The 14,760-nt window shown below is 46.0% G+C and overlaps 1 protein-coding gene across 3 annotated transcripts in view; it reads left to right on the forward strand.

The window, feature by feature from the left end:
- RBFOX2 (RNA binding protein, fox-1 homolog (C. elegans) 2) overlaps positions 1–14,760 on the forward strand; it is a 55,079-nt gene that overhangs the window by 17,497 nt on the left and 22,822 nt on the right. For all 3 annotated transcript variants that reach the window (XM_010146885.1, XM_010146886.1, XM_010146887.1), the window contains one exon: positions 6,171–6,224. In XM_010146885.1, the coding sequence (XP_010145187.1) occupies positions 6,171–6,224 (54 nt within the window). The remainder of the gene's footprint in view (positions 1–6,170; positions 6,225–14,760) is intronic.

Consider the following 14,760-nt stretch of genomic DNA (forward strand, 5'->3'; position numbering starts at 1 on the left):
CCACAAGTACTGGCAGTGGCAGAAAATTCCTGGTGAGGAGTTAAGGTGAGTAGGTAAATAATAGAATAGACGAAGCAGCTCTGACCTGCAGGGGTGGATGCAGTGAGGCCTGACGTACAGCAACAGGAAAGCTGCTGAAAGGGACTCCGCTTTCTGAGCGGGTTGGGCACCTGAAGGAGGAAATCCTGTCTTCTGGATATCAAGATGTATTTTAGCTTTTTCGTCTCCCAGTAGCACTGGCCACCGATCACACGTAACGAGTCCTATGTGCCGGTACTGGAGAACAAACATTCTGACACAAGGTGGCCTCTGTGGTGATTCTCATTTCCAATCTCTTCTCCAGCCTTTGTCCCTGCTGTGTTGGTTAGAGTTGGAAGAGGTGCTGCTGTTTACACTGATGTGTTTCACCAGGGCGATTCCTGGAATCACCTTCTGCTGAAGGACTTGTGTGCTCAGTGCTGCTTGGGCATCCCGCTTTGTCTCCCCGGCTGCACTGGGGCCCACGGTACGTCGGCGCAGGGGTGTTGTCAGCAGCTAGCATACGGTCTGTCTTGCTCTGCGAAAGCGATGTGCCACAGGACGTAGACGCTTCTGTAGTGACTGTCTGGTGGAAGGCAGCGATGACTGGATCACAGGCTTAAAGTAAGGTTTGTGAAGGTTTTCGTGTGAGTTACTGGAAGAGTCTGCAGTGTGACAGGGCTGAATGTCATTTAGGAGAGGCATGCTGTAGCTGGATTTACTTGCATAAAAGGCCTGGGTAAAATTACATGTATAACCCAGTTTCACATGGATTCAGTCTACATGCCCAAGTCCTCTCAAACTGAGTTTTGAATGTGTGCTGGTTTTGTGGGCATGGGTCCAAGTACCTTTTCCATGGCAGCAGTACCAGGTTACAGTGCAGTCACATCTCTGCGGGCAGCACAAGGCAGGAACAAGGAGCAGGAAGTGGAGACCTGGAAGCTGGCCTGGTGTTAAGATCTCTGCAACAGTACCCTACAGTTCTGCTCACCCCTTCTTGCTGTTTTGTGTGAAAATCTTTCATTTGTGAGTCGGAGGATAATAAATGACCACGAAACTATGTTCCTCATCACTTTGTTTGCTGGGATGGCTGTGGTTTGTAGATCCTGTTACAAGTCTGTGCTCTTTGCGTGGCTTCCTTTTAAAGTCTGGCTTCTAAGAAAATGTGGGGTTTTTTGGGCAACAGGTCAACCCTAAGAAGGCTGTTGGTGCTTGTTTACGTTCCATTCAGTTGGTAAACTATGGTAGTGCTTTGGTGTATAAATCCTTGCTGCTTCCATCTCTCTGCCAGCAAAACATACTGGTGTAGCTTGGCTGATCCGGGCTTGCTGTAGCAGGGTTGGCCCCACTCTTCTGAAGATATATGACCCAGCCTTAGGTGAGGAAGTTTATGCAGTGATAGTGTAGCTCTGGCAGACCCTGTGCTGCCATAACTAAGCTCTGACTAATGCACACTGCAATGGAGCCAGCTGTTCTCAGCTGAAAGTATATCCCATGGAGCTGGGAGCTAGGCTAAAGATGCTCTCTGCAGCATGGACCTGTCCTGCAGAGGAAATGCTCTTGCTCACTCACCTCAAGCTTGAGGACCTGAAATGGTTTCCTGCACAGGTGGTTGGTTTCCTGTCTCTCTTGAATTTCGACCATCTTTGAGAGTGGACTCTTTGACACCTTTGAGGTTTAGATAGTTCACCACACTTCTCTCGACGTGAATTTTGGAGTGCCAGTGCAAAGCTGCTTGGGCACAGAGTTGTCTTGCAGGGATGTGAGGTTGTCGTCTGGTGTCTCACGTTACCTTTTGTTGTTTGTGATTTCTAGAGAATTTGCCCTTCACTCCCTGTTGTTTGCATCTTTAGGGTTAAGTTATTTGTCTGGCATATTTTGGAGCTGATTTGAAAGCTCTATCTAGACAGGGACATGAGGCAGGGCCAGCTGGAACAGAGCATACAGGAGGGGCCCTACCAAACTGTCAGTGCCTTGGAAGGCAAAAGGTCTCTGGTGCCAGATCTCTCAAATTTATTATATGTAATGTAGTTATGGCCTCTGCTGGAAAAGTCTGCTGTCTTCATGTTATCTGGATGGAAAGAAACACGCAGCAGGCATATACCTCTCCTTGCACAATGCCCTTGCATCTACGATAAGGTACACCGTGTTCAAACAAGAAAATTGCGTTCTGGTCATAGCTGATGTCTGTTAGTATCTTTATGCCTCTTAAAACTCTTATGTCCAGCGGCTCCTGATACCATTGTAGAGGAGATGACTCTCATTTACCTGCTTTACAGAAAAATAGCTAAAAGCTGGTACAAGGTCACTCCAGGGAATGGAGCAGTAAGATATAATAGATGCTGTAATTTCTGTACGCTGACATGGCTGGAAGAGTGTGTGTGTATGTATATCTATCTGTGTGTCATACGGTGTGTGCACGAGCAGCTCATGGAGGAGGCTTCTCGCACAACCTGACGTGCTGGAGGATGCTGGCTTCTCGGTCGCATAGTGAGCTTTGTTAGTCGTGGTGGGGAGCATTCGAGATGTGTAGTCCTGCAGTGCCTTTCTCAGAGGCTGTGAACTCGGCCGAGGATTTTTTTTCCCTGCTGCTGCACAGGGTTGTAAGTAGCAGTTCTTGGTTATCATTGAGTGAATAAATCAGGTCTGTGAGCACAGTGATTCGTGTCTTCAAGATTAGAGGGTTAGCCTTCATGGATGACCTAAGTATGGGTCTTGTTTGATTTGGCCAGACCCTCTGTCTGCTGTAAAATCCAAACATGCCTGTATACATGATTTTAAAAAATTACTACGGGCGCATTTGGTGTTGACCCTTGTATTTAGACTGCCTAGCATTTTCCATACAAAAATTGTGACCTTTCGCTAAGGAGCTCTTAAAACTTCCATTGTTTGCAGTGTAGGCTGTTGACATTTGGTAGGGGGAGCACCGTCAGAGAACAAAGTGCCTTTTTATGTTCCACTAAATTAGATTCAGCTTTGAAGGAGATATAAACTGTTAAAATGAACTGGTTCTTTTTTTCCTGCTTTCATTCTTCAGGAAAATTCGGGCACAGTACCAAAAAAGAAGTGCCTCCAGTGTTGGACCTGCTGTAACCGTTGCAGCAGTGAGGACAAGAGCTGTGGCGTTAGGAGCTCTCAGAGCAGCTGTGGCAATGGCTGCAGCAGCCTTGAAGACCCCAGCTCATGTCCTCCTTCCTCCTGGCCATGCCGCTTTATTCCAGGGAATTTCATGGAGCAGGAAACCGCTCCTCAGCAAACCTGAGTTGAGCACTTGGCTGCTGTTGTCTCTGCTGCTTCTCTCCCAGGCAGGTCCTTCCCTCCTGCCTCTTCAAACACCCACAGTGCCAAGGTAGAAGAGAGATTGGGGTGGTTTGCCTGGGCGGATGCAGCCCATTGCAGCAGATGTCAGGCCTGTGCTGGCTTGGTGATGTGATGATCTTAATTCTGTCATCTAGGAAACGATGTACCTCCGTCATCAACAGGGCAGGGAGGCAGCTCTGGCAGAACCTAGGTCAGACTTGCATTCAGTGTTACTGCCGGCTTGCCGTCAGCCACAAGAAATGAAGGACACAGGGCAGGATCTCCTGCTGGTGTGGAGACCCTGCGCAGTGAGCTCAGCCCAGCGGGGCTGGCAGGCAGCGCTGGCAGTGATACCTGAGGATCCAGGCCCAGCTGGGTGAGGAGAGAGGGGAAGATGGCACGGCATAATTGTGCACCAGAAGCTGCACAGTTTGTTCTCTTTCAGGATGATTCTAATGAGGTAGAAAATGGTGATTTTAGATGGCTTTGAAGATTCTGCAAGTCGTTTTGGCATTTGCATTTATCGAGAGCCTGGCGGGTTCAGCGTGTGTGGCAAGGCTAGGCAGCAGAGCTGATCTGGCAGGGACCGCTCCTGCTCTCAGGCAGGGTGTGCTCCTTTCTACTCCCTTCTGCTTCTCAGAGCCCTAGTGCTCACCCTACCCTTTCAGCCACTTCAGACCAGTAAGTTGTCAAAAACTTCGTGTTTATTCCTTTAGTTGGGTTAGTTTTTCAGAGGATTGGTGAGCTCTAGCAGTTTATCTACAGGTGAGAATGAAAACTGGGGCCATCTTTAGGAATCTGAGACCAGACAAGGGAGCAGGGGCAGCCCTTCAGCAGTCGCTAGCTGTTAAGCTGGTTCGGCCCCTGTCCTGCAACAACGCTGAAATAGTCTACCAAGAAAGCAGTTGTGATTGATTTCTTTCATGTCAGTGCCCAAGCCATATGCAACACAGACAATAAGAAAGCATTCAATGGCTAAGCTCCTTTTATAGGCAAGCCCACATCAAGAGAGGGATAGAAACAGAAAATGTATTTTAGCTGTGATTGGCACAGCAGTGGTCAAAAGGATCCAGCGTGGACCAAGCCTAAGCTGTGGAGATGTTGAGGTTTCAAGGAAGATGCCTGTTTACATTAGCATTATTCAGACTTTGTGTAACTGGGATATTGTGAATTCAATTGTTCTTGGGATGAATAGAAGATCAAGTATTGTCCTTGAACAATAGAACAGTAAAAACAACATCTGTGAACCAACATTTGTAAAAGAATTCAACTATCTCCTTTTTAAGAATGGAGAATGGAAGCAGACAGAAAACATAGCTAAAATTGTTGGAAGTACTTTGTTTGCCTAAAGACAGTTGTGGAATACTTGTTCAAGGGACTGAATAGCTTTTTATTGCTTTACATATTCAGAACTTCTGCTCAGTAATCATGGCTCAATGTTGTTCCATGTTTGCAAATCTGGTCACAAACCTTTCAGGCAGGGCACCCACAAAATGAGTGTTGTATGCATTTGACACTGAATGGAAATGTTAATTTTAAAAAAAAGGCTATATTAAGAGCACCGTGCGGAAGTGAAGAGCATCCCAGTGCCTGGAGACTGTGTTCATCAACTTTCCGAACTGCAAAACCATCCTTTCTTCTCTTCTTGACCCTTCCTTCGTTTGCTACCACCTTTAAATCTTCTGCAAGCAGCGAGGTCAAAACCATGTTGACAGAAGCCTTTGTAAATAACGGGGTAGGAAGACAGCTCAGATATATAGCGTTTGTCTGAGCATAGGAGGCGTCTCTAGAATGAAGACTGCTCTGTATATACAGTCCTGAAAATGAGACCTTAGACCTGTCTGTCTGGAGAGCAGCCCTCCAGTTTGGACACAGAGCACTTACACCCGCAGAGGACAGAGCATTGCGGGGCTCTGGTGAAGTGGTGATGCGTGTGCCTGTAGGTTACTGGTTTGAATCTGGTCAGTTCTATAAGAATACCTCAGTATGTTCCAAGGGGAAGGATGTGATCTGTGTATGGTTCCACAGGGCGTGGTAACTCTCCTTTCTAGCTTGTTTCCCATTTCTCCTCAGTGCCAGGGAGGGAGCTCTTTGGAACCAGCTGTTGAAACCGTGCAGAACAGGGGGGCCCTGCTCCCCTCAGGGTCTGCAGGCTGAGACAGAGGTCAGGGTTGTATCGTACGTGATAAGGTTGTGTGGGTTATCGAGGGCCTGCTCTGTGTCACGGGTTGAGGTTGAATGATATTTTTCTGAAAAATGAACTGTTGGGGCTTGGCCATTTTCATGGTTCTTGGATCTGCCATCAGTTCTTTTGAAGGCTTGGAGTTTCAGAAAGCAAAGTGCGGGGGAGGAAAGGAGACTTGGGGTTTAGAATCCCTGAGGTTGGGAGTCTTATGTGACTATGCCCTCCAGAGAAACAACATCACTGCTAGGTTTCTCTTTGTGATAGCCACTTCAGGGGGGAAGATGAAATGCTGAATTATGTGTGAGAGATGTTGTTAGATGTCTGAGATGAAATCATATAGCCGTGTCTCAGATGAAATAGTAGAATGAGGGAAGAAAGAATTGTTTAGATTAAAAGGGGGGAAATAAAAGCCACCTTAAAACCCTAAAACTTTTCTGGAGATTTTCTTCCTTTAGATTTTTGTGAGAAAACCTAGGGTCTGTGACCAAGGGGATCTGCATGTCCTAACCTGAGAGAACTGGGGCATGTCACTGGGATTTTATGCCTTTGCCTGTATGCTAGAAATGGAAATATTCTCACCTCCCTTCTTGCACTAAGCCAGCCCCCAAAAGGTAGGAAAAATGGATTGCCAAAAATAAGGTTTTTTTTTTTCCTTGTCTCTCTGCAGCAATTCGGCAAAATCCTTGATGTAGAGATAATCTTTAATGAGCGTGGCTCCAAGGTAAGTCCTGTTTCTGTACCCGTTTCTCTTGTTTTGATTGCAGAGTAAAGGCAGTTCATTGCCTAGAGAATATACTCTGTAGAGATCAGCAGGGATTAGTGTGATGGGGGAAGGGAAAAGCTATTTTGGGGGCTGTTTCCTGGTCCCTCTGACTCCAGACTGAGCATGGTCATTTCTGGGCAGCATGTACAAATGCTCCTAGACACTCCTTGTCTGTAGTATGGGATCAGGCTCCCCAGCCTTTTGGACAAACAGGGAGTCAGTTCCTGGGGTCTTCACACCGACCCGGTCCCATTGCACTAGCAAGGGGTGCCCCGTGAGGAAGGCAGAGTAAGGTAAAGCAGCTCGGTGTGATGGGAGACTGTAAGAACAAAGCCTAACTCGCCTGCCCCCCCAATTTTTGTTGCATTAAAATACGAGTTGCATAGAAAAACGAGTCATATCTCATGCGTGAAAGGATTTTATTTACTCTGTTTTGCAGACTTGGCACTTCTGAGATACTGACCTTTCATGTTTGAGATACTTGATGCTTAATACAAGCATCCTCATTCCCCTTGCCCTGCCCCATGTGGAGCTATCCCCAGTGAATTTGCATTCACGCACCAATTTTCATCTGAGAGATCTATTGAGGGAGGTTTTTTGTTGAGGGTTAGTTTTTGTTGAGGGTTAGTGGTAACTTCTCTGGAGGTGAGATTTCAAATGTTGCTCAGGTCAGCTGCAGAGAGATTCAGTGATCTTTGTCCTAATTGGCAATTGGTTCTCATCACGTAACCAGTATCACCACAATGACAAATTGATGTGATTCTCTCTCTGCCCAGGAGGTTCAGCACTGGAATAGCAGGGAGTTTTGCAGGTCAGGAGCAAGGTGCATTGCCAAAGCTCTATGGGGGAAGCTTGCACAGTGCATGTCTATACTCTGCTTGACTTAATCAATGCTAAGATTCCCATTTTCAATTAAAACAAAATTTCCTTCCTCCCCCCACACACGTGTGCGCACATCTGTGCATGCACACAAGAGATTTTGAAGTTGCGATTCAGCTAAGCAGTTTTGGTTTAGACTATTCCTTTTGCTTGGATTTGAGGTTCACAGTCTTAAGGTGGCCTCTTTGCTTCAACGTGTATTCCAGGGTATGTTCATGTTCAGAGCCCTCTGCAAATTTCCAGCCATGTTGCCCAAGATGCATTCTGGAATTCTTCAGTCTCTGGATTAGCTGGAAACCAGAAAGCAGTTGATCTGTATACAAAACAAATTAGGGTTAGCCCTTTCCCCATCCTTTGTTTGTGCCTAATGCCATGTTTTTGGGTTTGTTTGTTTGTTTTTTTAATAAGGCAGTCTGAACAAGCAAATGTCTATATGGCTTAGTTAGAGAGTTTTACTTCCCTTTGTGGATAAAAAATCTATACGCTTTACCAAAACAATCAGCTGTGCTGAGTTTGTAAATAGTTATTCTGCTCTCCACTCTTCTTCTGATATTTATAGGCCAGAGCTATCAGTGAATTAGTCTTGATTTTAGTCATTTCTGTTTGGCTTTGGGAATAGCCTCTGGCCTCTATCAAATCTGTACTTGTTTGGATGTAATTGCAAAAGAAAGAGCAAAAATAGCTGGCCTGGCAAAGTGGTGAGCTCTGTCCTTCATCCCCCACTGCCTGTGCTTTCCAGAACAGTGTTTCCCTCTCCGCACGTGAACTGCACTCTCTTTCCCATCCGTACAGCCCCAAATTGAACGCCCACGGCTGCCCTTTCCATTCTAGGCAACACGTACGGTGGCGGCTTTCTGTGAAGACGTGATTTATGACTGTGAAAAATACCTTCTTGTGCACTTGTTAAAGCTCAGGGCTTCTGGTTTTCAGTTAAGACAAAAGTTACTGCTGAAGAGTTCCTTGACAAATTTTATCCTGAACCCTTAATAAATATATGAAAAAAGAAAGCGATCCAAGGAGCTGCTGTTCTGGTCCTTGACCGTGCAGTTTGCTACTGCTTTTTTGTCATCTTACAGCAAAAAGCAGTGGCAAAACTGAGAGCCTCTGTGAGGGATGGGGCAGAATCTGAACAGAATGAGAAAACACCCAAAGAGTAATCTTGTGGTAACTTTGCATCCTTCTTTACCCAAAATAATTCCTGTTTTTAAAAGAATGCGAGATTATTCCTGCTTAGCATGAAAATGGGAGGCCCCAGTGTTTGAGTGGGGTGTAGCTGCACGAAGCACCTGGTATTCACATAATAATGGACAAACAACAGTTTGGTGATCTGATGGTGAAGCAAAGGAAATGGATCTTTCTGGAGGCCACTCACTCACTTTTGGGTTCTTCCTCCACCTTAGGAAAAAAAACAATAAATCTGAATGCATTTTCCTGCCCTGTGGTTTCCATCCTAATCTAATGATATGAAACCTCTCTCTCTTCTTCTCCTCTTCCTCTCTCTTGGGAATCCGAAAGCAGATGCTCCTGCTGCCTGCCTTGTGCTGTGTTCTCAATGCTCCCTTCCCTTCCCCGGGTTCCTAAGGGTTTTGTAGAGTTTTGTGTATATGTTTTGTAAATATTTAAAAGGTACGGTGGTAAATCCCAAACTGCCCTGGGTTTGCCTCCACCCGGCGTACGACGGGATTGAGCAGCGCTTTGTCCCTGCCCAGCTGCGGCAGGAGATCTGCTGGGGTCGCGCTGGTGCTGGCCGTAGGAGGGACTGGAGGAAGCGTGTGGGTTGCATTCTTCCTTTTGAATCCACCTGAGATGACCAGACAGTTTTCTTCAACAGCCCCGGGGGAACTCTGTCAAACTGGCTGCCTCTCCAGGGTTGCTGTGCACTTAGGAAGTTTGGTGGCCAAAGAGAGAGCAGCGTGGGTCCGTCGCAGCCACCTCGCACCTTAGGAAACGTTATTTGTTGACTTTCTGTGTCACAGCAGAGTAGTTAATAATTAGTTGGGCTGATTTCTCCTCTCAAAGCAATGTGAATTTGTGTTTCCCAGTTCAGTCTCTGCTCAGGTTCAGTCTGTTCAGTAGGACTGTATGGGCCTTGGTAGACCCCACAGGGACATTGCTTCATTACATCTGAGAAACAAGATACAAACTTCAAACATCCCTAGGCATTTGTTTTGTTCTTAATAGAATGGCATCAGTCTTCCCTTGATGTGTTTGTTTCTTTTGCTTGCTTCCAGGAAACTAGCTGTTTGTTTCTTTTGTCCTGTTTACCATTACGTGTCTAGTTCTGACCCATATAAGTGCCTTTAAATAGCATTCTGCTCGTGGTTGCAGTTTACCATGCACTTCACTGAACCGTGAATAAATCACCTCCAGAGGAAGTCGAGAGAGAGAGGATTCCTGCTCCTTTTGTTAGCGCATCCTCTAGATGCGTATTTTGGCACTGCTGTGCTGAACGGAACAAGTGGACCTATTTGCCGAATTAATGCAGCCTGCCTGCGTAACGAGTACCCTGTGGCATTTGTGGAGCTGCAGGGGAAGGGAATCCAGGCTCATCAGCCATGTACCGTGTGGCATTCTGAGGTGTGCCCTCGATGGCATTCAGAGACCAAGAGTGTGTAAGCACACGGCAAAATCCTGGCTGAAGAGGGAGCATTTTTTTTAGATTTTTAAATGGTAAGAGTTCATGTTAGTGCAGATTGCCAGCTCGTGGTTTCAGCACAGTGTATGCTTGTGTCTCACTGCCTTCTGCTTGTGAGACCCAAATCTCCAAGTTCCTATAGGACCGGGGTGTCTAGAAGGCCTTCATATTTCATTAAAAAAAGTGGGCTTTACATCTTGCGTTTGCAAAGAAATTGCATCTGTTGGTGAGTGGAGCTCTGTAAGTAAACCTGTGCTCGCCAAAAACTTGTGCAGAAAGTTGTGTGGAAACACTTAGGAATTTTTATGTTAGCTGTAGGTTAAGATAAGAAGATGAATTCAGGTTTTGATAACTGTGCCTAAAAACTGTGTTTGCATATACATTTATTTCTTCCTTGGATGGGTTAGTCACTGGACTTCATTTCCTCAGGGTGAAATAGATAGAACCCCCTTATCACATAAAATAAATTAGAGGTCTCGTTTTCATTTTAATTCTATTGTTGTAATTTTTGTTCAGGGGCCATCAGTTGAGCCAGAAATACAAATAGTGTTTTTAACACAAAGAGGCTTAATAACAAGTGGAGTGCCAGCGGCCAGCGACGCTTTCTCAGGTCCCCAAATCCCTTTATAACACCAGTGGCGTGAAGGAGGCTTGGCCTGTGTCCTTTGGTCTTAGTTGAGTGAAGTATGGTGTTCGCCTTCAACGCGGCGGTACTGAACTAAGGAGTTAAATTAGTCCAGGCACTGAACTGGTTTATTTAAGGCTGAAGTTGATGCCTTGATATAGTATAAGCTGATTTACCACTCCCGAGGGAGCGCCTTCCTGGTCGCTGTGCAGGGAGTTGAATCCAGGGTGCTAAATTAGCAAAAAAACCTGATGCAGCAGGGAGGGAGAGAGAAATGAGCTTATCCTCTGCCTGCTCAGCGGGTTGAACCCACAGACCACACAGTAGGATCTGGTGGATGGAGCGGAGGAGGAGGAGCACGCGGCCAGGGATGATGCCCCCGACCCGAGGTGGTGGAGCTGCTCCAGGCTCTTGCCACTCCCGCCCTCTGCCCCCTCCTCGGTTTTGCAGGAGGAGTTGGCAGCAGAGCTACACAACAAGCTGGACAGGGGAAACAATCCCCATAACATAGCCCTGCAGGGGCTTTTTTGAAGATACATTGATGTTATTTCAGGCAGATGAATTCCTACCTCTGGCTCACCGCACTGTGCAGGTACCCGGACAGGCGGTTATGCGTGTGTGCCTTGGGGCACGCCGAGCGCGGCATGGGTGTAGGGAGAGCTGGAAGAGGTGCTGGGATGGTGGCAGCTTGGTTTACACCGACTCCCTCACCTATTTAAAGTGTGCGTCTGTAACTTCAAGCATGTGTGTCTGAATTTCGGGCTGTGTTTCCCTCAGGGCGTTCAGTCCTGCTCATCTCAGGTGGATTATCGCTGAAACCCTCCTACTCGCCCTAAACGCCTTGGAAACAGGTAGCCTAAGCTGCTGTCTCCTTGGCCAGTTTATCAGGGTCCCAAAAGTTGGTTTATTATGGAAATAAGGGTGGAGGGGGGGAAAGAAAAGCCTTGGTTAAAAACGAGCACGGCAGCAGGTGACGGCAAGGCCGGTTGCTGGCTGCATGCTCCAGCGGTGTAAGGCAAAGACGCTGCTGCTGAGGTGACTGGTCTGAACTCCGTGACAAACCAAGGGTTAACAATGCATGGATTTCAAGGGGCTCTGTTCAGTTTCCTTTGGTTTTATTTTCCTTTTTTTTTATTTTCCTTTTTTTTTGTTGTTGTTGTTTTTTGTTTAATTTCTGTGTTCTGGCCACACCCAGGAGAACCGTCTGCTTTTGATTTCTCCCTTTACGGTTACATGGTAAATTTTCTTTCTCATTCTTCAGAGATGGAAACGTTCAAATACTATATAGATATTTTTTTTTTTTTTTTTCACTGCTCATCATGTTGCTTGTTATTTATTGCAGAGTCTGAGGCCAGACTAAAAGGGTGGCAGTTACTCGGTCCCTTCAGGCCCTTTCAATAAACCTTTGGGTAAAAAGGGGTTAGTCTGGCACTGCAAATTACTCACCAGTCTTAAAAGCATTTGCTGGGGTTATTTAATGTTCGCCAGGTACACTGAGGCTTAAACTTATTTTCTGCTTGGCAGAAGTCCCCGGCAGTTGATGGCGGAGAGGAATTGTTGAAAATTTCAGCCTTGTTGTCCTAACAGACTTGTTAAACCCAAGCTATACGTATAATCTAAATTTCAGAAACCTTAAGTCTTTTTTTACCCAGGATTGTTATCTTCACTTCCTCTTGCTCCATACCTGCTCCTATGGAGCAAACCAGTACCTGCTATAAAAGCTAAGCTAGTAAATATTAGACGTCTGCACCTCTTTTTTTTTCAGGGGTAAGACAACCTTGGGAGGGAAAACTGACAATTGTTTGTTGAATACGTATTTAGGTACAAGTTAATCCATATTCTTTACAGGTCATCTGTGAGAAGGAATTTAAAATTTTACGTGTGTGTTTTTTTTTCTTTCCCACATCAAAATTTTGTATATATAATTGCTAGTTTTTAAACTTAGAAATAACAGAAATGTCAAGTGTGGCTCACCTGTTTTTCTTGATGGAAATTTGAATGCCTGACACATGCATGAAGAATACAAACCAAGGGGGCACAGATACTGACTCTTGCCATAGTCAGCTATGCAGAGCGTTAACTCAGCATTGGCATTAAATGCCTCTCAGTGCAGCGTTGCACAAGCTAAGGGCTGATCTGTCAATAAAACAAAAATTGTGGTTAATTAGTCATGTTGTTGAGAATCAGATTAATTCTGTTTTAATTCACGCTGTTAATTATTTTCATATAGTTTGCATGTGGATTGTACCCTGCCTTGAGTGAACTTATTAAAAATAGTGAAAATTCCTAATCAGTTTAAAAAACGTTTAATGCTAATGTGGTTTTTAAAATCCCATACAGACATCACTAATTGCAAACAAATGTGAATTAAAATAGTCTTAGTTTGGTTCAGCCTGCACAGATTAATGTCTAAAAAATTACCTTCCCTCTGCTCTCCAGCTTTCAGTTCACATCATCACCGAAGACATAAATCTCATTTGCTCTCTACAGGTTTGTCTAGAACAAACAGACATTTTAATGTAAAAAGAGAAGAGGGAAATAGAGATTCCTGTTGCAATCTTTGCCTCCCCTCCTCCCCCAGCCTTTTGTAGATGCTTTTTGCCCATTGTATAGAGCCATAGGGAAAGGTGTTGCTCTATTTTTCAGTCTTGCCTTTCTCTGTAGGGGTTCTTTGGAGTAAATGCGATCCCCTGTCCCTTCATAATCAGCTTCGCTATTACACCCCCCCGGGTTCCCCTGCAACATATTTGAGAGTTATGTTTGGTTGGGCTGTCTTATTAGCCCTGATCTCTTGTAGCTCCGATTTTAATTCATTTAAACAGAGAAAAAGAAAAAAAGCTGTTCAGAAAAAGGCATCAGTTTGTTATTTATATAGCTTTTTATTTATAGCTGGAGAAATGAAATTATCTGAAGCTTTAGATTATTGGGTTGGAGCCCAAAGGAGCACTCGTTGATCTCAACATTGCAGTACTTGACTAAGGTCTTTTATTATTGCTGTTCAGGGGCGGGGGGGAAGAAAAAAAAACCCTGCATTTTACAAATGTGTAACAGTTTTGTGCTGGAAACCTAGCTGTGGATGATAAAGGCCAGCATGTGGAAACATCTTGGGCTTTTTAGGATTAATATTGTGAAGATCTTTAAAAAGGACGTGAAGAATAATGGCTTGCTTGTTGCTAACAGTGCTTAGAAATCACAGAATCAGTTGGGTTGGAAGGGACCTTAAAGATAACCCAGTTCCACCCCCCACACCTTCCCCTAAACCAGGTTGCTCAAAGCCTCATCCAGCCTGGCCTTGAACACTTCCAGGGCTGGGGCATCCACAGCTTCTCTGGGCAACCTGTTCCAGTGCCTCACCACCCTCTCTGGGAAGAACTTCTTCCTGATATCCAATCTAAACCTCCCTGCTTTCAATTTAAACCCGTTACCCCTTGTCCTGTCACTACAGGCCCTTGTAAAAAGTCCCCCCCAGCTTCCTTGTAGCCCCTTCAGGTACTGGAAGGGGCTGTAAGGGCTCCCCGGAGACTTCTCTTCTCCAGGCTGAACAAGCCCAACTCTCTCAGCCTGTCCCCAGAGCAGAGGTGCTCAAGATGCTATTTATTTTCTTTGGGCCCAGTCCATACGTATTGACCCCGAGCTGCACGGAGGGGGCTGCGAGGCTAGCGTACCATTCCCCTGACAAGGCGGAGCTGTAGATTGTTCACATCGCCTTGCTCCTCCAGTTAGTATCAGGAGTTTCCATTGCATCAAGTGCAAGCTTTGTTCTTCCCTGCTCCTGAGGGTATCGGAGCTGGCGGAGGCTGCTCTCTGTACATTAAACCGGTGTTTGCTTTATACCAAGCCACAGGAGCCAGTTACCGCTGTTCCTAAGATACCCTAAAAGCAGAACGCAAGGACGTGTTTTGTTTGGCTTGGCTCTCTAATGGCGTGACAGTTGTCTGTAGAAAGACCCCATTTGTTACAAGTTACAATCCTAATTCACTTGATGTCCGTGCACGCGTCTCTGTGGAAGGAAGCATGACCTCTCGCCCCGGGAGGCGACTGCGCGCACGAGCGCGTAGGGCAGGCGCGTTGCACGCGGGTGGGGTAAACCTACATTCCTTTAACTGAAGGGACGTTTTAGCAGTCCTCGAGCCTTTGCGCTTGCTCCGAGCGGAAAATGTCAGTTTGTCCTCCAACTTCATGGACTGACTGCGTGGAGGTTTGGCGCTATCCATGGCGCGGAGGTTGCCATCTCGGAATGAAGCCAAGGGAGGCGGGTAGCGGGGCGGGAGGGAGGTAGCAGTAGGTCAGCGGTGCCATACCAAACCTGCCTTTCCCGAGGAATCGGCGGGTTGGGGGTGGGGATTTTAATCACA

Source organism: Eurypyga helias, unplaced genomic scaffold, assembly GCF_000690775.1.
Source record: "Eurypyga helias isolate BGI_N326 unplaced genomic scaffold, ASM69077v1 scaffold26112, whole genome shotgun sequence".
NCBI classification, from domain to species: Eukaryota; Metazoa; Chordata; class Aves; order Eurypygiformes; family Eurypygidae; genus Eurypyga; species Eurypyga helias.